General features: G+C 36.5%; 7 protein-coding genes and 1 long non-coding RNA gene across 15 annotated transcripts in view; 7 read left to right on the top strand and 1 right to left on the bottom strand.

Moving 5' to 3' along the window:
* LOC136702112 (uncharacterized) overlaps nt 1–25461 on the bottom strand; it is a 269541-nt gene that overhangs the window by 61089 nt on the left and 182991 nt on the right. The window lies entirely within an intron of this gene.
* Nucleotides 2636–3619, top strand: LOC136701498 (trace amine-associated receptor 13c-like). The gene has a single exon (XM_066676055.1). It carries the CDS (start codon nt 2636–2638, stop codon nt 3617–3619), a length of 984 nt encoding a protein of 327 aa, XP_066532152.1.
* On the top strand, nt 4689–5678 carry LOC136701472 (trace amine-associated receptor 13c-like). Its single transcript, XM_066676032.1, has one exon. It carries the CDS (start codon nt 4689–4691, stop codon nt 5676–5678), a length of 990 nt encoding a protein of 329 aa, XP_066532129.1.
* On the top strand, nt 7521–8510 carry LOC136701490 (trace amine-associated receptor 6-like). The gene has a single exon (XM_066676049.1). It carries the CDS (start codon nt 7521–7523, stop codon nt 8508–8510), a length of 990 nt encoding a protein of 329 aa, XP_066532146.1.
* Nucleotides 10211–11194, top strand: LOC136702493 (trace amine-associated receptor 13c-like). The gene has a single exon (XM_066677583.1). The coding sequence runs from the start codon at nt 10211–10213 to the stop codon at nt 11192–11194; it is 984 nt and encodes a 327-aa protein (XP_066533680.1).
* Nucleotides 17091–18065, top strand: LOC136701494 (trace amine-associated receptor 13c-like). Its single transcript, XM_066676052.1, has one exon. The coding sequence runs from the start codon at nt 17091–17093 to the stop codon at nt 18063–18065; it is 975 nt and encodes a 324-aa protein (XP_066532149.1).
* Nucleotides 19940–20920, top strand: LOC136702621 (trace amine-associated receptor 13c-like). Its single transcript, XM_066677758.1, has one exon. It carries the CDS (start codon nt 19940–19942, stop codon nt 20918–20920), a length of 981 nt encoding a protein of 326 aa, XP_066533855.1.
* LOC136701680 (trace amine-associated receptor 6-like) lies at nt 23115–24104 on the top strand. The gene has a single exon (XM_066676318.1). The coding sequence runs from the start codon at nt 23115–23117 to the stop codon at nt 24102–24104; it is 990 nt and encodes a 329-aa protein (XP_066532415.1).

The raw sequence follows: 25461 nt of genomic DNA on the forward strand, positions 1-25461 counted from the left end.
ATCTTTGAACTAGTCCGTGGATTTTCAAGCAATAGACAAATAATTAGTTTTGTTGCAATCTGCAGAGTTTGAAGGTAAATAATTATCCAAAAAACTATGACTTTTGGACATGCTGTCATTGCAAGATGTAATATTTGTAATATTTGGGGAAAGCGCTTCTGAGTTACAGCTATAACTGTGTGCTTTGATGATAACATGCTCCTCCCATTATCCTCCCATATAACTCCCATTATATATATATACACAGTGATAAAAGTCCAACATTTTACTGATAATTTTTCAGTAAAGTTCAGGTCCTTAGGATTCTTTTAAAAAATGCATATGTCCATGTTTGGTAAAGATCCAGAAAGTAGTTTACATTCAAATATATGTGTGTATGCATTTCTAAGCTGAGTGCCTATAATGAATTCTCTACCTATATATCGCGGGTGAATTAAATATTTGGATTAAGCCTATGAATTTTGTAATATTTGAGAAAAGTGTTCCTGAGTTACAGCTATATCTTTTGTGCTTTATTGTATGCATGCCCACCAGTCACTGGGAGGGACCTGGAAAACACACAGAGATGAAAGTATAATTTTTTTTGGGATAAATATTCAAGTTCAGGTTCTTCTGAATCTGCTAATACCACATATGTTCATGTTACATAAAAATCTAGAGCAGGTTGCATTCAAAAGGTGAATGTCTATAATTAATGATGTAATGTGATGATAATAATTGGCCACCAGTTGGTGATAAAACTTTACTTATACAGCAAACCAAGCCTGACATTTTTGCAAATACATGTCTGTTATAACAATAGTTGAAAGTTTTTGTGTAGTTTATGAAAGTTTGAAAATATTCAATTTTAAACTAATTCCTGAGTTTTAATCTCAAACTTTAATTTTCTCAAAACCATTACTGAATAATGTGTGAAGAATAAATAGTTATTGCATTTTTTTTGGCTGGAGAACCTAAATAAATCAGTGCAGTACTGTTGTAAATATTTTTTTCTATAACTTTATTATGGATTTTCCAATTGTGATCCAATATAAAACATTTCTCCCCAATGTCAACCAAAAACTGAATATTAATTATATTTTCATTTTGTTATAATGATAAAAAGTATAGGTTTTTAAATACATGCAAGTCTAGAGCTTAATTCCATGTTACTTCACCATTTCAATAGACTCAAGATATCCCAATGATCCACAAGTCACTCGTGGCATAACATGAAAGCTACTGCCCTCTTGTCCCATAGGGTCAGGGTTCAAACCCTGTGCTGGATCACGAAACAAATGTGATCATGAATGCCTTGGTAACCTTGTACACAGAGGCTATTACAAAAGTGTGTTAAACCGGAAAAAAAAGTGTTTCAATGGTCATAGTAATATTGCTAAATCTAGATCAATAAATCACAAGTTTAGAAAAGCTTAAGGAATAGTGTGGCACACGCTGTTAGTGCTTGACCTTGGAAACAGAATACCATGTTTCATGTTTGATTGCATATTGATCCCAATTCAAATGGCATAAAGAAAGCACAAAAAGCCTCATGCCACAAGTGGAGCAGCTTGTTAGTTGTTGACTTTGTAACTCAATGACCTAGGTTCAAATCCACCTGCTGATTAAGTTGGTGAAGTGACCCATTAGAAATGTCCTCAGTTGAATTCTTTCTTTATTATTATTACAAGTTTGCCATAGAAAAAAAGAAGTACACTTTGACTGGATTACTTATACACTTTATTCCCTGCAGTAAAATTGATAATTTTCCTTATGGAAAATTAAAGCCTAGTTCGCCAAAACTGCCGAAGGTGTAATTGTGCTGAGACGTGCTTGAACCCTTGGGTCGCCGCTTGCAGCTATATTTTTTTTCCTGTTTTGTATTCTTTGTATTGCTGTGTCTTATTATTTTCTTTGTACTTTTGACCTTTTTAATTCTGTTGTCATATATGAATAACATATGCAATAATGATAATAATGATAATAATAATAATAATAATTCTTATTTAGAAACGAATTATTAGTTATCAAAATGGAAGTATTGAAAACAAGCTCTATATCCTATTAGTTAAATAAGTAATTTTTGGAGATCCGAGTTGAATTTCTTCAGAGACTCAAACTTAGAATCAGTGTATTTACTGAATTTTTTTTAACTTAACACGGTTGATTTGTCAGGTCTTTACTAAACAGAGCAGTGACTCCCTTATACCGGTCTAGATTGATCTGTATTTACTATAGAATATTTTAGTTTATATGTCAGTAGCTGCTGTAATTCTGTTAACTGAGAGGGGAAATTTGCTTCATTTGAAGCAGCTTAATACTGACTAACAGGCTGAAAAAGTGAAAACAAAGAAACAGTAGGAACTCGATATTTAAATTACACTAGAGATAAAAATTAAAAACGACTCCATCTAGTGCCTTCTTGCATTAATGGATTCTTGAATGTTCTTCCTTATAATACTCCACCTATTTAATGAATATGTATATCTGATTCCAACATTTGTTCATGAGCAATTTCGCCACCATATAAATATTAGACCTCCTGCATCTTCATCTATTAACCCTTCTGTTCATGCAGATGACCTATTGCACCCTCAGCAGACTCCTGGATCTGAATTGTACTTTACTGCTGGAGTACACTTTAACAGCTGGATACATGCATATTACCCAGATTAACAAAACTGATCCCTGTCAGCTCTTTCACTGTCCAGAGAGATCTGTATCTACTGCAGTGTATGTGTTGTTGTATGTATCTGCAGCTGCTGTAGTTCTGTTAACAGTGTGTGGAAACCTGCTCATCATCATCTCTGTCTGTCACTTCAAGCAGCTCCACACTCCGACTAACATGCTCATCCTCTCTCTGGCTGTGTCTGACTTTCTGGTCGGACTTCTGGTGATTCCGATAACAATAATATCAATGATTGAATCCTGCTGGATTTTAAATGCAGTTTCCTGTTTGTGTTACATATATATCTCCTATTTTCTCACAGCCACATCGATATTTAATGTTGCACTGATAGCAGTCGATCGATATGTTGCTCTCTCTAACCCGTTTCTCTACACTAAATCAGTCTCTGTGAACACAATGTGTTTGGTTGTTGTATCTAACTGGGTGTTGTTGATGTTATATCACATAGCACTGCAGTACTTCAATGGACACTACACAAATCTAGTCTTGTGTCCTGGAACCTGCTTTTTGGTTTTGGATAAATTCTGGTATTTATTTGAGGTCCTGTTAAAATTAGTTTTTTTATTTACTGTTATAACTGTATTGTATATTCTAGTTTTTGTTATTGCAAGAAAACATGCCAGTGCTATCAGAGACCTTAACATTAAGACCAAGACGTCAAGAAACACAACTGACTCTATGAAATCAGAGAGAAAAGCAGCAAGAGTACTTGGTATTTTAGTGTTTGTGTTCTTGTCTTGTTTGCTTCCATGTTTTGTTTATAATGCATTAAGTAGTGTTATACAGTTTGAAATGGGGACATTTCAAATATTCTTGATGCTGGTTTATCTGAATTCTACCATTAATCCAGTAATTTATGCTTTGTTTTACCCATGGTTTAGGAGGTGTGTTAAACTGACTTTAACACTTCAGATATTCAACACTAGTTCTTCATTAATAAATGTTTTATAATTGATCCTGTTCAGACACTGACCACATTGACCATTTTAAATGTCCTTTATTGTAAACATGCCTATTTTAATCTACTGTAGTGTCAGTTATCTAAAATTAGATTTTATATTTTAAGAGCTAATATTGTCTCAGGCTGATAATGAAGGCAAAGCATTAGAATATTTATGATGTTACCTGAGTGCATATATCCACTATTCCAAGCTACAGTTTACTCCAAAATACACACAGCCTTCTCTGCTCTGTTCTCCATTAATGTATGGGCAGATGACCTTTCAGTAAATATAGAATAATTAATTACTTTCCCTGTAATAAATCCTCTTGTACACGAGAACTCTATTTATATCATATTATCAAATATGAAACTATTTTTGGTTTTATTGTGAGAGATTTAAAATTTCATTTTTTAAAGGCAGAGGTTGAAAAAAACACTGGAACCTCCGGGACATTATATCTCAGTGAATTTGACATCATTAAGTATCACCACAGACAGTTCTGGAGCTCACTGATGCCCTGATCCATTTCTGGGAGGAGATCCCCAGGACTCCATCTGCTATCTCATCAGTATAAGACCCAATCTTTGTCGGGAGTGCATACATGCAAGTGGGGGCCAAACCAACTACTGAGTCACAATATAAGTTCCCATGATAAAAATGCATGCAGATTGGATCAAACAAGGATTTCAATATTTTACGTGGAATTTCAGTGTGATTTTCAATACAGCCCTCAGTGAGTGGAATAAGCATGTTGGCTATGTTAACTCTGCACTAAATGCCGTCATATAAATTGGTCATTTAATTTACAATGGAATCATAATTTTAATATGACAATCTAATGTTTTCTTGCATTAATGCATATTGCAGAAATGTTCTTCCAAAAGCTCCCCCCATTTACTGAATATGCATATGTCTGATTCCAACACATATTCATGAGAAACTACTCCAGCATAAAAATATCAGAGCTGCTGCCTGTACATCCAGTAACCCTTCTGTTCATGCAAATGACCTACTTCCACCCCTCAGCAGGTTCCAAGATCTAAATTATTTCTCTGACAACACTAACTGCTGGATCCATGAATTTTACTGGGATTAATCAAACGGATCCCTGTCTACTCTTTCACTGTCCAGAGAGATCTGTATCTACTGCAGTGTATGTGTTGTTGTATGTATCTGCAGCTGCTGTAGTTCTGTTAACAGTGTGTGGAAACCTGCTCATCATCATCTCTGTCTGTCACTTCAAGCAGCTCCACACTCCGACTAACATGCTCATCCTCTCTCTTGCTGTGTCTGACTTTCTGGTGGGACTTCTGGTGATTCCGATAACAATAATATGGATGATTGAATCTTGTTGGATATTTAATGCAGTTTCCTGTTTGTGTTACATATATATCTCCTATTTTCTCACAGCCACATCTATATTTAACGTTGCACTGATAGCAGTCGATCGATATGTTGCTCTCTCTAACCCATTTCTCTACACTAAATCAGTCTCTGTGAACACAATGTGTTTGGTTGTTGTATCTAACTGGGTGTTGTTGCTGTTATATCACATAGCAATGCAGTACTTCAATGGACACTACACAAATCTAGTCCTGTGTCCTGGAACCTGCTTTTTGGTTTTAGATAAATTCTGGTATTTATTTGAGGTCCTGTTAAAATTAGTTTTTTTATTTACTGTTATAACTGTATTGTATATTCTAGTTTTTGCTATTGCAAGAAAACATGCCAGTGCTATCAGAGATCTTAACATTAAGACCAAGACTCGAACGTCAAGACACACAACTGACTCTATGAAATCAGAGAGAAAAGCAGCAAGAGTACTTGGTATTTTAGTGTTTGTGTTCTTGTCTTGTTTGCTTCCATGTTCTGTTTATAATGCATTAAGTAGTGTTATACAGTTTGAAATTGGGACATTTCAAATATTCTTGATGCTGGTTTATCTGAATTCTACCATTAATCCAGTAATTTATGCTTTGTTTTACCCATGGTTTAGGAGGTGTGTTAAACTGACTTTAACACTTCAGATATTCAACACTAGTTCTTCATTAATAAATGTTTTATAATTGATCCTGTTCAGACACTGACCACATTGACCATTTTAAATGTCCTTTATTGTAAACATGCCTATTTTAATCTACTGTAGTGTCAGTTATCTAAAATTAGATTTTGTATTTTAAGAGCTAATAGTGTCTCAGGCTGATAATGAAGGCAAAGCATTAGAATATTTATGATGTTACCTGAGTGCATATATCCACTATTCCAAACTACATTTTACTCCAAAATACACACAGCATTCTCTGCTCTGTTCTCCATTAATGTATGGGCAAATGACGTTTCAGTAAATAAAGAATAATTAATTACTTTCCCTGTAACAAATCCTCTTGTACACGAGAAATCTATTTATATCATATTATCAAATATGAAACTATTTTTGGTTTTATTGTGAGAGATTTAAAATGTCATTTTTAAAGGCAGAGGTTGAAAAAAACACTGGAACCTCCGGGACATTATATCTCAGTGAATTTGACATCATTAAGTATCACCACAGACAGTTCTGGAGCTCACTGATGCCCTGATCCATTTCTGGGAGGAGATCCCCAGGACTCAGTCTGCTATCTCATCAGTTTAAGACCCAATCTTTGTCGGGAGTGCATACATGCAAGTGGGGGCCAAACCAACTACTGAGTCACAATATAAGTTCCCATGATAAAAATGCATGCAGATTGGATCAAACAAGGATTTCAATATTTTACAAAGAATTTCAGTGTGATTTTCAATACAGCCCTCAGTGGGTGGATGATTTTGTTCTATAGACTGTTGTTACATCATTTTGTCCTGAACAACTTATACTATTTGTATCAGTAAATATTTTCAACTTGAATATTTTAATTATCAAGTTCCATTGTGTGTTTAAGTATACCTTTAATTTTTTGGAACAATGTGTTTGCTGAAGAGCAACACTGTGAGATCTCCATGAAGAGTTACACAACATATTAAAAAACATGGTTAGAATTTTGGAATCATATTAGTATTACAAAACCTTTGATTAAAAGAAACAAGTATCCCATTCTCTGGGGTAAAAGAAAACAAATGCTCACAATTATATAAGTATTGATTTTTCACAACAATATTCACAAAACATTTAAAAAGTAATGATTAAATTAATTGCAAGAGTTGAAGTGTTGTAAAAACATTCACAAGTAGAAAGCTTTTAAACATGGGAGATTTTGACACATCAATTTGTCACAGATCAGACCATACCTGTTAAATATGGATGTAACCATCTCTAAAGCATAATAATATCAACAACTGCTAGACACAAATGTCTGTTTGGCATGACGCTATGCACAGTCATCTTAACATTTGAATATGATTGCATTTATACACCAGGTCTAATGAATGACAGAAGACTAAACTCTGAGGTATATATGTAGAGAAAAAGCATGTTGGCTGTGTTACGTCTGCACTAAATGCCGTCGTATAAATTGGTAATTTAATTTACATTCATTCATTCATTCATTATCTATAACCGCTTATCCAATTCAGGGTCGCGGTGGGTCCACAGCCTACCTAGAATCATTGGGCGCAAGGCAGGAATACACCCTGGAGGGGGCGCCAGTCCTTCATTTAATTTACAATGGAATCATAATTTTAATATGACAATCTAATGTTTTCTTGCATTAATGGATATTGCAGCAATGTTCTTCCAAAAGCTCCCCCCATTTACTGAATATGCATATGTCTGATTCCAACACATATTCATGAGAAACTACTCCAGCATAAAAATATCAGAGCTGCTGCCTGTACATCCAGTAACCCTTCTGTTCATGCAAATGACCTACTTCCACCCCTCAGCAGGTTCCAAGATCTAAATTATTTCTCTGACAACACTAACTGCTGGATCCATGAATTTTACTGGGATTAACAAAACAGATCCCTGTCTACTCTTTCACTGTCCAGAGAGATCTGTATCTACTGCAGTGTATGTGTTGTTGTATGTATCTGGAGCTGCTGTAGTTCTGTTAACAGTGTGTGGAAACCTGCTCATCATCATCTCTGTCTGTCACTTCAAGCAGCTCCACACTCCGACTAACATGCTCATCCTCTCTCTGGCTGTGTCTGACTTTCTGGTCGGACTTCTGGTGATTCCAATAGCAATAATATGGATGATTGAATCCTGCTGGATTTTTAATGTAATTTCCTGTTTTTGTTTCATATACATCTCTTATTTTCTCACAACCACATCAATATTTAATGTTGCACTGATAGCAGTCGATCGATATGTTGCTCTCTCCAATCCATTTCTCTACACTAAATCAGTCTCTGTGAACACAATGTGTTTGGTTGTTGTATCTAACTGGGTGTTGTTGCTGTTATACAACTCAGCACTTCTGTACTTTAATGGATACTACACCAATCTAGTCCTGTGTCCTGGAACCTGCTATTTGGTCATAGATAAAGTCTGGTATTTATTTGAGGTCCTGTTGAAATTTGTTTTTTTATTTACCGTTATAAGTATATTGTATTTTCTTGTTTTTGCTATTGCAAGAAAACATGCCAGTGCTATCAGAGATCTTAACATTAAGACCAAGACTCAGACGTCAAGACACACAACTGACTCTATGAAATCAGAGAGAAAAGCAGCAAGAGCACTTGGTATTTTAGTGTTTGTGTTCTTGGCGTGTATGTTTCCTTGTTCCGTTTATGCTGTATTAGGTAGCGTTATACCGTTTGAAATGGGGACATTTCAGATTTTAGCAATGCTGGCCTATCTGAACTCCACCATTAATCCAGTCATTTATGCTTTGTTTCACCCATGGTTTAGGAGGTGTGTTAAAGTGACTGTAACATTTCAGATATTCAACACTAGTTCTTCATTAATAAATGTTTTATAGTTAATTAAAATACACTGACCACACTGGCATCTGTAACTATTCTTACTGGAATCTACAGTAGTGTAATGTGTAAAATATGGGATACCAGACACTCAGGTGGACACTGAAAACAAAGGTGTAGGAATTATATGATTGTTATGATTTATACACCAATCGAAACTAAATAATTCTCACAGCCGTTTAAAATGTGTCTTTTTTATTAAAGTAAAATTTGTGGTTCAAAAGCAAGCTAAACTAGTGCATAATCAGTAAAATCAGAGTGAAAGCAGTGTAAATCTGAGTGACTACATCTTTATATTGCTGAAGAGTGTCTCCATGAGAGCTGCATAAAGGGTGCTCCAAATGATTCAAAAATATGCTTAACCCTTTAGAATTAATGCCATAAAACCCTTCGTTAAAAGAAACACTTTTTCCAATTCCGCGAGGTAAAAAATTTATATGCTCACAGTTATATTAGCATGGACATTCAGAAAATATATTTTAATTAATGACTAAATGAATTGCCTGTATTGACGTGTTGAAAAAACATTAATATAAAAGCTTTGTGCTCAAACCCACATTCCCAGGACCCTGGATCTGTGACAGCGACACCACATGTTGTGTTGTACATTAATTTTTGACGTCTCTGTGGATTATCATGGTATTTGATATTACAAAGAACACTAATTTCCAGCACGTTGGCTAAGTTAAGTTTTAACTAAGGCTAAAAGCCATAGTTCAAATATTATATTAAGCTTACACCGGAATCACAGTAAAATAAATGCAGCCTGCTACTTTTGAAAATCCAGCATCTTTTGGGACACTGGTAGATCAATGACACTCAGACGTTTTGAAATACTGAACTGATGAGAGTAATAATAAAGTTAAACTTTGTTATATTTTGTGATATTTATAAAAATGTCATTTATATATTAATATGATTATATGTGTATGTTAACTTTTTATTAAGATAAACGCCTTCAAATATTCCATGCCATTTTCTTAAATCCTGTCGGACTAACATGGAAGATGGATTAAAAAAACGTTTACAGAAATGTTTTTAAAAACAAAACAAGTAAATGAATTATCCCTATTAAAGTGTTTCTCATAACTTGGAACTGCTACTTCTTACATAAAAGGTTTAACTCAATTTCAACAACCAGTTTTTATTAAAACTTCAGTTACACACTCTCTACATTTAGGCAGCTAAGATCATACTAGTTAGAAAATGTTTGTAAGAAGGCTTTAATTTTACAGTAGTCATGTGCTGACACAAAAAAGTATGTAAATTTGTGATAATTTTGTGATCAGCTGAAGGCAGCTGAATACTGCCTCAAAGCAGCGGACCATGAACTGATTACATCAACAGACAAACATTAATTACATTCCTGTTGGACTTTCTACCATATGTATCTTAAACTAAATAGGAATAGCATATTTTAACTGTTCAAGGTCATGCTCTATATGAAATAAACATCCATCCATACAAAAAAGGTGTTTAGGGAGATGAGCAGTTTGGTTTGTTGCCATATCAGGACATTACAGATCAGACCATACCTGTCATCAGTGGGTGTAAACAAATTTTATAAAGCATATAAATCTGAGCAGACAATCTCTTAAACTCAAATTTCGGTTAATCATGAAGCTGGACAAAGTCATTTTACAACTGCTAGAAAAGACCTGATTCTCTGCATTTATTAAACTTTAAATTCTGTGGAACTATGAATTTTTCAGGGCTAAACCAAACTGACGAATGTTTCCCTTACATCTGTCCAGAGAGATCTGTAACGACTGTAGAATATGTTTTACTTTATATGTCGGCAGCTGCTCTAGTTCTGTTAACAGTGTGTGGAAATTTCCTTATTATTGTTTCTGTTGGTCACTTCAAGCAGATCCACACACCGACTAACATGCTGATCTTCTCTCTGGCTTTGTCTGATTTTATGGTAGGGATTTGTGTAATGCCATTTGCTTTAATCTGGATGATTGAATCTTGTTGGATTTTTAGGAGAATTTACTGTATATGTTTTCTCTCATCTGCTTATTTTCTGACTAGCACATCCATATATAGCATTGCTCTAATTGCTGCTGATCGGTATTTTGCTCTTTCTAACCCTTTTCTTTACACTAAAGCAGTCTCTGTGAGTACTGTGTGTATTATAGTTTTATGTGACTGGTTTGTATTGTTGCTATACGTAATAGCACTCCTGTACTTCAACTTTCCCTTCTTAAATTTAATAACATGTCCTGGAGACTGCTTTCTATTGTTAGATGAAAACTGGTCTTTGGTTGATCTCCTCTTTACGTTTGTTTTCCCATTTGCACTAATTATCATATTATATACTCTGGTATTTATTATTGCCAAAAAACATGCCCATGCCATCAGAGATCTTAATGCTCAAACTAGGACTTCAAAGAATACATCAGATTCTATGAAATCTGAGCGAAAAGCAGCAAAAGTGCTTGGAATTTTAGTTTGTGTATTTTTGGCTTGTTTACTACCATATTTTATTTACACATTATTAGGAAATGTTATTAAACTAGATTTTGAATCATTTCAGTCAGTTTTGATCCTGCTTCTTCTCAATTCTGCCATTAATCCAGTGATTTATGCTTTGTTTTACCCATGGTTTAGAAGATGTGTTAAACTAATATTAACGTTTCAAATATTTAACACAGATTCTGCACTGATGAATGTTCTTTGATGTTTAATTGCAGTACTGCAGTTTCAGCAGATTTAATGTGGTACACTGTCTATTTGCTCTGGAAGATTGGATAAATTTAGGTATTACCCTACATTTATAAACTAACAAAGCTGTGCCAGACAATGTTTTTTTTTTCCTAACCCTAACCCATATTCCAGTTCATTTAAAACACAAAAATATCAGTATGAAAGCAGTAATCTGTTTTATATAAATTAATTAAAAACCATTATACAATTTAAATGTATACAAAATAGCCTTAGCTTATTTTTAAGTTTTTTTTTTTTAAGTTAAAACTTTTCTAAACCAATGCCTCATTTCACGTAGTCACATTGGATGGAACATAAATCCCCATGCTGTCATAAACACATTTGATTATTTATTAATCTTTATAATGTTCTAGAAATGTAGTATAATTATATTAAAACAAGATCTCCAACACCAATTTAAGTCAACGACTACGATTCTGGGGAACTGCAGATGTCTCTGGATTGTTTAGGTTCAGAAGGTGGCACAGTGTGTTTGATGAGAAAATCAACCCCTGTTTATACGTGGCTAACTTTAATTTGTCTGTAAGATATTATTCACTGTTTCAATTACCACAGAATCTCGATTGTAGCATTTTCGCTTTGTGTTTACATTCATTCAGTTAGCGCTCTGCATTTAGAGTGGGTCACTAGCTAAATAATGTGAAACAGCAATAATAAGTAAATTGTACCCACCTATGGAGCAGAAATAAAGCAATATCCTCATTTAGTTTCATAATTTCCAATGTTTGGAGGTCTCTCGCAGCTGTTTCTCTGCTGAGAGAGAGAGGAAGCATTCCATGTCAACAAGCCACTTTGTTGTTTTACTCGTTTATTGACATTAGGATTTCGTAAAACACATAGAGCGGTTTCCAGCTAAAACCGCCTGGAGAGCTACCAAAAGAGCTACCATTCAGAAACACTGATTTATATAAAAAGTGTTTATGATTACAATAGCGAACATTGTATAGTGTGATATGATGAATGTGTATGAATTTCTAATAAGAAATTTTGACTTTCTGTGATGTGATTTTAAATACCCAAACTTTAGCTGGTTTTCAGAGACATCCCCAAGCCACACCAAGCCAAGATTGGAATTTGAGATAAGCTTTTCAGAAAGAACTGGCCCCAAATTGGTGCCTGAAGGTCTGTGTCAGAGAGTCATAAAACCGACACTATAGGCCCTTTTAAGGAAAGTTTACGACACAGGGTCAAGAGAAGAATCTTTTGGAAGACCTGATGAGGATCAGTTTATGCTCTGTATAAAACAGCTTAATGAAGAACATCTACTGATAAACTTAATGATGAACAAACTATTCATCATTAACTAGAATTAAACCTTAATTCCCATTGGTTTAAAACAATTTGAAGCTACATATGTGCACAAATGAAATCTAAATTAATTCCATTTAGACAATCAAAATAGGTGGGATTAATTTACATATGATTAAAGTCATTTTCATTTTATAGGAATTTATGTAGAACCAAGGGAGCCACATACCATATGTGTAGTTGGTTAATAATTATGTAAAACACGGTTGTCTTAATGATATTACTTTGTGTTAACATAGAATCTTTTATATTGCAAAGTATGATTCAGAATCCTGGGACATTCATTGAAAATTCTTCAAGCCTTTGTCAAGGGTCAAAAGTTTTATGTGACGTCACTACCAAGGTACGGGAAGCCAATCAGGAGCAAAAGAGGCTCCAATCTTATCCAATCAGAGATTAAAGGCGGGCTTTCTAAATTCTGATTAAAAATCTAGTGGCGCCAAATGAAAGAGACTTTTTCAGACTTCTTTCCAGAACTTCAAGGCTTCAGACACTTTGGGCTTCTTCTTTCCCCACACCTTTGCTTCACTTCACACTTTTTCTCTTTTAGCCTTTTTCAAGGCTAAAGAGGAAAATGACTCTGGTTTTGAAATGACTCTGAAGGCGTCAGACTCATGGCTTTCTTAAACAGTCTTGGGCCCCTCAAGCGTGGTCCAGACAGAAGTTCTATTTTAATTTTATCTCTTGTAGAAAACTATAGACTAAGAAAAGCTATAGTTTAACTCTAGCAAAAATTCAACGCCACACCCAGAGCATGAAGGAAACTTAGACCTCTGACCCTCAAAAGGAAACGAAGAAGACGGCCACACGCACTCTTAGAATGACCTTCTGAGATGAGGAGAAACCTGCCCAGGAGAGTCCGGCAGGGACGTGGCTCCCACAAGGCGGCAGATCAGCAATGGACGCAGGAGTCGCCGCGTCTGAAAAAGGGGAGAAAAGGAACGCCCGCCACTGCAACGCTACATGGCCCATGACGGAAAGCCCGCGCTGGAAAACACAGCACATCAGCAACATGATCCCAGCTATCTCCAGTCTCCAGTATCTCCCAGGATACGTAAGGTCACATGGTTTCATTTCTTTCATTGCTCAGGAGGTTGGTGCTGAATGCTTTGCTGGGATGAACAATAGCCTTTCTAGAATTTAAGATAATTATCATAGAGAAGTTCCCTCATGTATTAATCTCCCTGTTCCCTCATGTATCGCTGTGATCCATTTCATTATATGAATGTATAATCAATATTCATTATTATGTTGCGCCAGCTGCTTTAAGCAGCAGCGCGCAATATATTGTTATCCGATTCGTTTTTTTTATTCTTATTCCGCGTTTCCTTGTCCGCTTAACTAGTCCCGCATTTTTTCAGCTATTGACTCCGTTCCACCTGGAAATCGTGCGTCCTATAGCAACGATGTGGGCTTGTGTACAGCTTTCCGATACCCGCACTCGTTCGTTCGCTACACTCGTTTTTTGCACCGTTTTTCCCCCAGAATTAATTTTCAAAGCGCTCTAACTCTGTCATTTTTCAAGCTACGGACACGGGATTTCAGACGATCGGACCCGGGCGTACCGGGTCCCATCATGTCCGTTTTCGGACCTCTTGCACTCATCCTTCTCTTTCTATCCCTCTTTCAAAATCCCACCATTCATTTCAATGGGAGGCTCTCAGAGTGGGGTGATGTCATACACTGTAGATTCTCGGACCGAAAACCGTTTTTTCACTTTTCAGCCAAACAATTCGCCATAACTTCTTTATACTTTCACCTAGAAACTTCATTTACATTTTAAATGGTAGAGAAACGTGTCCTTTCTAGCACCTGTAAATGTGAAAATTATAGAAAATACGGTTTTTGAGTTAGAGCGGCTCAGAGTGCGGTTTCTAAATTTTTCTCCTGATTTTAACTCGTCATAACATGCTCAATTCTCACTCAATCTCCATATTTATTCATACCATATCGATCCCCAGACTCTCCTTGTCGCAACGGTATATACGGTTAAGTGATGTGGGGAAATCTTTTCCGAGCTATAAGCATTTGTTCGGAGGGTGGGTACACTCCCATAGGAACGCACTGAAATTATTTTTTTTCTTTTTCAATTTTCTGCCAAACATTTCACCATAACTTCCTTATACTTTCACCTACAGACTTCATTTGAATTTTAAATGCTAGAGAAATTTCCCCTTTCTCAAACTTGTAAATTTCAGACCGTTTGAGAATACCGTTTTTGAGTTATGAATTTTTGTTCGACACTTGGGAGGGTTTTACTCCCATAGAGCTCAATGTATTTTAAGAGTGGGTTGGCACGCAGATTTTCAAAACTTGCCTGTTTTTAACTCGTCATTACACCATCAATTCTCGCTCAAAGTGCAAAAATGTTTACACCATCTTGAGCACCAGACTCTCCTTGTTGCTACGGTATGTTTCATTCAATTTTGTTGGGAAAAGTTTTCGAGCTACGGGGGATTTTTTGGAGGGTCCCCACCGGTTGAAATTCATTGAATCGTGAGTCTGTCAGTTGTATTCTGTGAGCGTGCGTGTGAGAGAGAGATGGGGGAGGGGGAGGGGCAGAGGCAAAGACTGAGGGGGAGAGCTGTGAAGGACATAGGCAGTCTCTAACACGTTAAAGGTCATTTTTAAGGGGGACGTCTTAATTATCCAGGGTTTCTTAAGGTGGAATTTTTTAAGAATACCTCATTCACAATATACTGGCTGTCTTTTCAACATTTTAAGCTTTATTTCACATGGTCATTTTTAAAGGTGGACGTCTCAATACAATTCTGGGTTTCTTAAGGTGGAATTGTTTTTAAAGGTGGAATTCAAAATGTATTGTTTTCCATTCACGCCCTACAGAGCTCCATAGAGTCCAATGTAAACTGCTGTGGGAGAGTGCTCTCTTAACATCCCACTACCAACAGCTTAGCAGTCAACTCCTTCACCATAGCGTCGCCTAGTGACCCACGAGGGTTTTCCGTACCGACGACCTCGCTTTCAATACAATTGTGGGTTTCTTAAGGTGGAATTGTTTTTAAAGGTGGAATTCAAAATGTTTCGTTTTCCTTTCACGACCTACGGAGCTCCATAGAGTCCAATGCAAACTGCTGTGGAAGAGTGCTCGCTTAACATCCCACTACCAACAGCTTAATAGTCAACTCCTTCACCATAGCATCGCCTAGTGACACACGTGGGTTTCCCTACCGATGACCTCGCTTTAAGCGGAAAAGACGCGGATTGGGGGACAGGGATTTCGGCGGCGCAACATCTCGCGTTTCCTCCTGGAAATGCAGACCTCTAGTTTGATATTATTATTAATAAACCAGTTGTGTGATAAAACCCATCCTTGGTTATTTGTGTATGCACTTTTCTTGTACGGAATTATTGCTTCTAGTTCAGATTCAATTTCAGACCCAAGAACCTACCGCGTGTCAATGAGCATAATTCATTAATAATAATTAATTCTAGCTAAATCTGCTGTATAATATGTGAAGATGGCCTATTTGTCCAAGCTAAAATTGGACAGGTAAAGACACAACATATTAGTTAATGGCTCCCAAACATGGAGCTTATCAAAATGAATTAAATAATTAAATATTAATCAAATAATAATTCATTATAATTGACTCCGTTATGTAGTGCTTATGCCACCGCAACGTGTGCATATCTACATCCACTGACCCTGAACTGGATACGCGGATACAGACGATGAATGAATGAATGAATAATGCACTACATAGGGTGTATGGAATGATTTGAGTTTTTTTACGCTTAAATGCTTAACTCAGCCCCACTCTTATGGAAACAATGCACACACTTATAAGAACCACCTTTTTTTATAAGAAAAGAATCGATGATTTTTTGCTTCTTATGAAAATTTGTGCAGTTAAGGCTGCCGTAGACCTACATCAGGTCTAAATCCCTTATAGTCAAATGTCCTATAGTCTGTGTTTATATTAGTTAATGCATCTAAAATATTTAGTAGCATCACGGCATGTTCTGTTTTTATTGATTGTACTTGTGGTCTATTTCCAATGCAATCTGATGTCTTTTCAAATGTACTTTAAATGTATTGCTGTCCTGGAGTAATACTCTACGTGTCTCTGGTGAGAAAAATAGCACAATGTCTCTGAAAAGTTTTTACAATAACCATCATCTTCATCTTTTCCCTTTAATCCATTTCAGGGTCACTGTAATAATTTGAACATTAATTTAAATATTATAAATATTCAATCATATTGTTATTTCATATTCTGCTTAATTTTGTTTTCATAATAAACTAAATTCTAAATGAATTTAAACAGCTGTGTAGATCCAATCCCACAAAGGATTTCACTTCTGATTGCATCACACGGGATTTGTGATGTCTATTTGTCTAAGATTCTGATTCCACCATGGATTCGTGTTGACGTACACATTATAGATGGGTGTAAATGGTGTCCAAACATATATAAATCTCAGACTTACGAGCAACTAGTAGTCATGAGGTTGGGGACTGATTTTATAATGTCAAGAAAGTAAAAATAAATTAAGCTGGAATTTTAAACACTGCAAAGATGAGTCTTTCTGAGATTAACCAAACTTGGGTGTGTCTCCCTTATACCTGTTCAGAGAGATCTATATCACCTGCTGTTTATGTGTTACTTTATACATTTGCAGCTTCTGTAGTTCTATTAACAGTGTGTGGAAATTTGCTTGTTATTATTTCAGTGTGTCACTTCAAGAAGCTGCACACACCAACTAACATGCTCATCCTCTCTCTGGCTGTGTCTGACTTTCTGGTTGGAGCTTCTGTAATGCCACTTGCATTAATTTGGTTATTTGAATCCTGTTGGATTTTTAGGAGGGTTTACTGTATAGGTTATGAGTTGAGTTCTTATTTTCTCACTAGTACATCAATCTATAATGTTGCTCTAATCGCTGCCGATCGGTATTTTGCTCTCTCTAATCCATTTCTCTACACGAAAGCAGTGTCTGTGAACACAATGTGTTTGGTAGTATTATGTGACTGGTTTATACTGCTTTTGTATAATTTAATACTCTTGTACTATAACTTACCCATTGTAGAAATAGTAATGTGTCCTGGAAACTGTTTTATGGTGTTAGATGAAAACTGGTATCTTGTTGATCTGCTGTTTACATTTGTGTTCCCATTTGCTGTTATAATTATCCTGTATGCTCTCATTTTTATCATTGCCAAAAGGCATGCCACTGCTATCAGGGAACTTAAAGCCCAGACATCAAATAACATAGTAGACTCCAAATCTGAGAGAAAAGCAGCAAAAGTTGTTACTATTTTAGTATTTGTTTTTTTGGTATGTTTACTTCCCTATTTCATTTATACATTATTAGGAAATGTTGTTCAAATAGAATTTGATACAATTCAGCCTATTTTGATCCTACTTTATCTTAATTCTGCCATTAATCCTATTATTTATGCATTGTTTAATTCATGGTTTAGAAAATGTTTTAAACTACTTCTTACCCTTCAAATATTCCAAAAAGATTCTGCTCTGATAAATGTCCTTTAATTACAGAGTATTGTACTTGGCTCTGTATTTGCTCTAAATCAATGGAGGGATATAATTATTATATGCTTTCAAGAAAAAGAATTACAATGTGTATAAATGGAATGCGACAGTAACACTTTTATTCTCCTCCTGCACATGTGAAATATAAATCAGTAACTCTGAGGTAAAGTGTAAAATGCCTTTTTTAATTTTGCAGTATTTACCACTGTACACTGTGTACCATATATGATATGAAACAGAAATCAGTTTTTAATTTCTCCTTATGATGTTCTTGACCTATTCTATAATGTTTCTTTATGATTACAAGGCCCTTTGTTAGCTCTACTGCATCACATAAAGACAATGAAACCCCTGACTTGCCAACTGTCCAATTAAATTATACACCAACAACTGCATGAAAAGAGGTGCCAGTCCAACACAGCTGAGTCAATATGGACAAATACGTCCTGAAGTGAAGCCGAGGCTCTTTAGTTTCATTTCAGATCTTCTGTATTCAAGTCATTAAAAATAAACTTACTGTCCAGTTGAGAAAGGCTTTAGGAGTTCCATGAATGCTGTGTATAATATTTCCTTTGGTCATATTTGAAACGTCCAGCAACAAAACACACATCTAACCACTAGAGAAACAAAATGGACTGCACATTCCTGTTCTCACCAAAACAGTGACCCTGGAGGATCTTCAATGCACTTGCTCTGTATTGCCCTCTGTATTTCATAAGACTACAGTCTACTGATGCCAAAATAAGGAAGCAGAGTTCAAACGATTGTAGAAATCTACGTAAAATAGATAAATATCTTTAAATGATTTATTCAATGAAGCATCTGTATAGGTGAAAATTATCTCATGTGATTTAGCTCATTAAGCAGACATTTTTCCAGACCTTAAGAACATTCACTAAGATTGCCAGTAATTGTGGAGCCAGGTGAATCTGTAATGGTTGTGTGATAACTGATAGCATCAGATCATTTGGGGTTTATGTTTTGTATTTTCATAGTAGCACAACATCATATAACTGGAACTATTGTAACGGCTGTGTTTCTACTCACACACTGAATCGTGAAGGAGGACACTGCCCTTGTAATGTCACTGAGACAATCAACTGTTAATGTGTGGTGACATTTATAAACCTGGATATTTTCATTTTACTGGGGTTAACTAAACTAAGGTTTGTTTACCTTGAACATATAACACTTTACAATTAAAATATTTTGTACTTTAAATTACCCACTGTAAAAAGTAATTTTTTTTTTTTACTTACATGTTTTTTTTGTTTCTTTCTCACCTCTGGTAGATATGTTTACGTTATACTTTTATTTTTTCTTATTGCCAAAACTCACAGCTCAAAAACATAACAGAATGTTACAGGCACAAGGTCTGAATTAAAAGCAACAAATGTTCTTACTTCTTTAGTATCTGTGTTTCTGGCATGTTTACTTACTTATTTCATGTACACATTATTAGGCAATGTTGTATATTCAGAATTTGAGTCCAGTGAGATTTTGACAGTCCTCCTTTATCTTAATTCTGCCTTTAATTCAGTTTCATCTATTCTTCATTTGATCCATTGCTTAGGAAAAGTGTGAAACTGTTTTTACTTTTCAAATATTTAGTAAAATTCTACACTTATAATTATTCCTTAAATAGGCAACAGTATTATAGTTCTACAGCGCATTAACTAAACAATGGATGTGCTTTACCAATATGTATCATGTTGTAATTCCTAACAGTTTTATTAGGAACATCTCCACCATATAAATATCACCCCTTGCCTGTTCAGCCAGTAACTCGACTGTTTATGGAGATGACCTACTTCCACCCCTCAGCAGATTCCAAGATCTGAATTATTTCTCTGACAACACTAACTGCTGGATCCATGAATTTTACTGGGATTAACAAAACAGATCCCTGTCTGTTCTTTCGCTGTCCAGAGAGATCTGTATCTACTGCAGTGTATGTGTTGTTGTATGTATCTGCAGCTGCTGTAGTTCTGTTAACAGTGTGTGGAAACCTGCTCATCATCATCTCTGTCTGTCACTTCAAGCAGCTCCACACTCCGACTAACATGCTCATCCTCTCTCTGGCTGTGTCTGACTTTCTGGTCGGACTTCTGGTGATTCCGATAACAGTAATATGGATGATTAAATCATGTTGGAATTTTAATGCAGCTTGCTGTATATTTTCTATATTGACCTCCTATTTTCTCACAACAACATCAATATTCAATGTTGCTCTGATTGCAGTTGAACGGTATTTTGCTCTTTCTAACCCATTCTTCTACACTAAAGCAGTCTCTGTGAAGACAATGTGTTTTGTAGTTGCATCTAACTGGTTTACGGTGTTATTTTACAATCTAGCACTTCAGTACTTTAATGGACATTTTGTAATTCTGGTAATGTGTCCTGGAGACTGTTTTTTTGTTTTGGATGAGGGCTGGTCTCTGGTTGATCTCATATTGACATTTGTGTTCCCGTGTGCTGTAATAGTTATACTGTATGCTTCAGTCTTTGTAATCGCGAGGAAACATGCCACTGCCATCAGAGGCCTTAAAACTCAGACAAGGTCAAAGATTATGACAGAATCTATGAAATCCGAGAGGAAAGCAGCAAAAGTACTTAGAATTTTAGTCTCTGTGTTTCTAGCCTGTTTGCTTCCATGTTTTATTTATACTGTATTAGGGAGGGTAATAGAAATTGAATTAGGGTCATTTCAAAAAGTCTTGATGTTGGTTTATCTAAATTCTACCATCAACCCTATTATTTATGCTTTGTTTTACCCATGGTTCAGGAGGTGTGTTAAGCTAACTTTAACTCTTAATATATTTAACACATACACTTCACTAATGAGAATCCTTTGAATAATAAAAATGGTATTTTTATCACAGGATGTGTTTGCAAAATAATATTACTGACCTTACAATATTCACACAAATTCTTTCATACATCGTACCCTACAATAAACACTACCAACTCTGACCTAGATGTTTATATATTTTTTTAATGTGAAAATCTCAAATGAGAATACATACTATACCTTGCGAGCCTACTGATCATCACATCCATTAAATATGTGTTAATGTGAGTTTAAGCCAAAAGACTTTCTTCATTTGGGAAATGGGTGTCTGTAGTGGGTTTTTGCAAATTTAAAAAATGTGCAAAATAAAAAAATAAACTGAATAGAAAAGGTTGAGTATTCTTAAAAAAAAAAAAAAAAAAAAAAAAAAAAAACACCCAAATATGGCAACATGGTCTTACGCAACGACGAGGTGGAAAGGTTACAATTGTAAATTGTAAATCTTACAGCGATGTTACTACAGTGGTGAGCAAACTACGGCCCGTTAGGCTGTTTTATCTGGCCCTCTCAGTATTTACAAACTCGTCCTAAAACCGCATTAATATCACCTTTTCATTTCCAATTGAATCCACTGGCCTCTGCTGAAGTCGAGTCTATTAGGCTTACAGATATTCATTTGTTGACTTTACATTTACATTTATGCATTTGGCAGACACTTTTATCCAAAGCGACTTACAGAAGAGGATCTAACATTCAAACTACTGTACAATATATACAGATCGTATTCTAGATCTTCTGTGCTGGACACAAAACAATAAACCGTCACTGTCCAGTTACTTATACATTGTAGTTTACATTTTCACCCAATCTTTCATTCATTCTTTGTTACTTCTTATCTAGTTCAGGGTCACAGTGGGTCCAGAGCCCAACCGGACTCACTGGGAGTAACGCAGGATGGGTGTAAGGCACAAACATACCATTGCAGGGCAACACACACTCACATTTATGGACAACATAGCATGGTCAATAAACCTACCAATGTATTTCTGGACTGTGGGTGGAAAGCTGAGTTCCTGGAGAAAACCCATGCAGACATGGGGAGAACACACTACATTCTCACACACAATTACCTGAGGCAAAGCTTGAACCCGCATCCCCAGGACCCTGTAATGACCTGCTGTGCCACATTCTGTAAAAGATGCAGTTCAGGGTGGCAGTGGGTCCATTGCCTATCCAGAATCACCAGGCGTAAATCAGGAACACACCCTGGAGGGGGCGCCAGTCCTTCACAGGGTGACACGCACTCACACATTCACTCACACACATGGAAACTTTTGAGTCTCCAATCCACCTACAACGTGTGTTTTTCAAGCGTTGGAGGAAACCGGAGCACCCAGAGGAAACCCACGCAGACACAGGGTGAACACACCACACTCCTCACAGACAGTCACCCGGAGGAAACCCACTCAGTCACAGGGAGAACACACCACACTCCTCACAGACAGTCACCCGGAGGAAACCCACTCAGTCACAGGGAGAATACACCACACTCCTCACAGAGAGTCACCCGGAAGAAACCCACGCAGACACAGGGAGAAAAAACCACACTCCTCACAGACAAACAGCGGGACTCTCAAATATTATTTTTCACAGAATATTTTTGATAAAACCTAATTCTTGCAATTACAATATATGGTAACTGTAGTTATTCATTTATCAGAGTACTATCACATCAGCATCTTTCTGGATTAAATAGAGCACAGGATCCTGATGCTGCCACTGTGGCCCTGAAGACACTTCTACTTATTCCATCCACAAAACTGTGAAAGCCCAGATTATAATTCAATTGTTGAATATGTTAGTAATTGTTAATATTATTTTGGGTTATTATGACTGTGTGTTGTGTGGTATTACAAATGGTGAACCTTAATTTCCAGCAGGTTCACTAGGCTGAGTAAGCAATGAGGCCAAAGCCATAGTTTACATTCTATATTTAACTTAAACTGGAAACAAAAAATTTTAATGAGTCTAGTGCTTTCTTACATTAATGGGTACTAATCCCTAATGCTCCACCCATTTACTGAATATGTATCATGTTGTAATTCCTAACAGTTTTATTAGGAACATCTCCACCATATAAATATCACCCCTTGCCTTTTCAGCCAGTAACTCGACTGTTTATGGAGATGACCTACTTCCACCCCTCAGCAGATTCCAAGATCTGAATTATTTCTCTGACAACACTAACTGCTGGATCCATGAATTTTACTGGGATTAACAAAACAGATCCCTGTCTGTTCTTTCACTGTCCAGAGAGATCTGTATCTACTGTAGTGTATGTGTTGTTGTATGTATCTGCAGCTGCTGTAGTTCTGTTAACAGTGTGTGGAAACCTGCTCATCATCATCTCTGTCTGTCACTTCAAGCAACTCCACACTCCGACTAACATGCTCATCCTCTCTCTGGCTGTGTCTGACTTTCTGGTCGGACTTCTGGTGATTCCAATAGCAATAATATGGATGATTGAATCTTGTTGGATTTTTAATGCAGTTTCCTGTTTGTTTTACATATACATCTCCTCTTTTCTCACAGCCACATCAATATTTAATGTTGCACTGATAGCAGTCGATCGATATGTTGCTCTCTCTAACCCGTTTCTCTACACTAAATTAGTCTCTGTGAACACAATGTGTTTGGTTGTTGTATCTAACTGGGTGTTGTTGCTGTTATACAACTCAGCATTTCTGTACTTTAATGGATACTACACCAATCTAATCCTGTGTCCTGGAACCTGCTTTTTGGTCATAGATAAAGTCTGGTATTTATTTGAGGTCCTGTTGAAATTTGTTTTTTTATTTACCGTTATAAGTGTATTGTATTTTCTTGTTTTTGTTATTGCAAGAAAACATGCCAGTGCTATCAGAGATCTTAACATTAAGACCAAGACTCAGACGTCAAGAAACACAACTGACTCTATGAAATCAGAGAGAAAAGCAGCAAGAGCACTTGGTATTTTAGTGTTTGTGTTCTTGGCGTGTATATTTCCATGTTCTGTTTATACTGTATTAGGTAGCGTTATACCGTTTGAAATGGGGACATTGCAGATTTTAGTGATGCTGGCCTATCTGAACTCCAGCATTAATCCAGTCATTTATGCTTTGTTTCACCCATGGTTTAGGAGGTGTGTTAAAGTGACTCTAACATTTCAGATATTCAACACTAGTTCTTCATTAATAAATGTTTTATAGCTTAATTATAGTATAATTAATTAAAATACACAGACCACACTGACATCTGTAACTATTCTTACTGGAATCTACAGTAGTGTAATGTGTAAAATATGGGATACCAGACACTCAGGTGGCCACTGAAAACAAAGGTGTAGGACGTATATAATTGTTATGATGTATACACCAATTGAAACTAAATAATTCTCATGGCAGTTTAAAATGTGTCCTTTTTATTGAAGAAAAATTTGTGGTTCAAAAGCAAGCTAAACTAGTACATAACCAGTAAAATCAGAGTGAAAGCAGTGTAAATCTGAGTGACTACATCTTTATATTGCTGAAGAGTGTCTCCATGAGAGCTGCATAAATGGTGCTCCAAATGATTAAAAAAAATGTTTAACCCTTTAGAATTAATGCCATAAAACCCTTCGTTAAAAGAAACCCTTTTTCCAATTCTGTGAGGTAAAAAAATTATATGCTTACAATTATATTAGCATGGACATTCAGAAAATATATTGTTTTGTCCAGGACCCTGGATCTGTGACAGCGACACCACCTGTTGCGCTGTACATTAATTTTTTACATCTCTTTGGATTATCATGGTATTTGATATTACAAACACAGAACACTAATTTCCAGCACGTTGGCCAAGTTAAGTTTTAACTAAGACTAAAAGCGATAGTTTAAATATTATATTTAGCTTACACCGGAATCCCAGTAAAATAAATGCAGCCTGCTTCTTTTGAAAATCCAGCATCTTTTGGGACATTGATAAATCAATGACACTCAGACATTTTGAAATACTGAACTGATGAGGCCCTCCCCAGATCACCACCTTTATGTGGTGGAGGGGTTTGCATGCTTGCGTGAGCCTAGGAACTATGTTGTCAGGGGCAATAGCCCCTGGTAGGGTCTCCCAAGGCAAATTGGTCCTAGGTGATGGGCCAGACAAAGAGTGATCCATAAAGGCAGGGATGAAGGGATCAAGAATAGGGACACAGATTCCCTCACCCAGAGTAAGGTTACTGGGGCCTCACCCTGGAGCCAGGCCTGGGGGAGGGGCTCCTAGGCGAGCGCCTGGTGGCTGGACTTTCACTCATGGGGTCCGGCCAGGCTCAGCCCAAAGGAGCAACATGGGTCCACTTTCCCATGGGCCCACCACCTGTGGGAGATGTAGTAATCCGGGTCTGGTGCATTGTGGATCGGGTGGCAGCCGGAGTCAGGGGCCCTGGCGTTCTGATCCTCGGTTACTGAAACTTGCTTTTGGAACATGGAACGTAACCTCTCTGGTGGGAAAAGAGCCTGAGCTGGTGCGCGAGGTTGAGAGGTACTGGCTAGATGTAGTTGGGCTCACACACAGTACGGGCTCTGGAACGAA

The sequence above is a fragment of the Hoplias malabaricus genome, chromosome 7, assembly GCF_029633855.1.
Source record: "Hoplias malabaricus isolate fHopMal1 chromosome 7, fHopMal1.hap1, whole genome shotgun sequence".
NCBI classification, from domain to species: Eukaryota; Metazoa; Chordata; class Actinopteri; order Characiformes; family Erythrinidae; genus Hoplias; species Hoplias malabaricus.

Coding starts and splice junctions, on each gene's coding strand:
- LOC136701498 (XM_066676055.1), top strand. CDS start 2,636: ATGCATATTACCCAGATTAACAAAACTGATCCCTGTCAGCTCTTTCAC.
- LOC136701472 (XM_066676032.1), top strand. CDS start 4,689: ATGAATTTTACTGGGATTAATCAAACGGATCCCTGTCTACTCTTTCAC.
- LOC136701490 (XM_066676049.1), top strand. CDS start 7,521: ATGAATTTTACTGGGATTAACAAAACAGATCCCTGTCTACTCTTTCAC.
- LOC136702493 (XM_066677583.1), top strand. CDS start 10,211: ATGAATTTTTCAGGGCTAAACCAAACTGACGAATGTTTCCCTTACATC.
- LOC136701494 (XM_066676052.1), top strand. CDS start 17,091: ATGAGTCTTTCTGAGATTAACCAAACTTGGGTGTGTCTCCCTTATACC.
- LOC136702621 (XM_066677758.1), top strand. CDS start 19,940: ATGAATTTTACTGGGATTAACAAAACAGATCCCTGTCTGTTCTTTCGC.
- LOC136701680 (XM_066676318.1), top strand. CDS start 23,115: ATGAATTTTACTGGGATTAACAAAACAGATCCCTGTCTGTTCTTTCAC.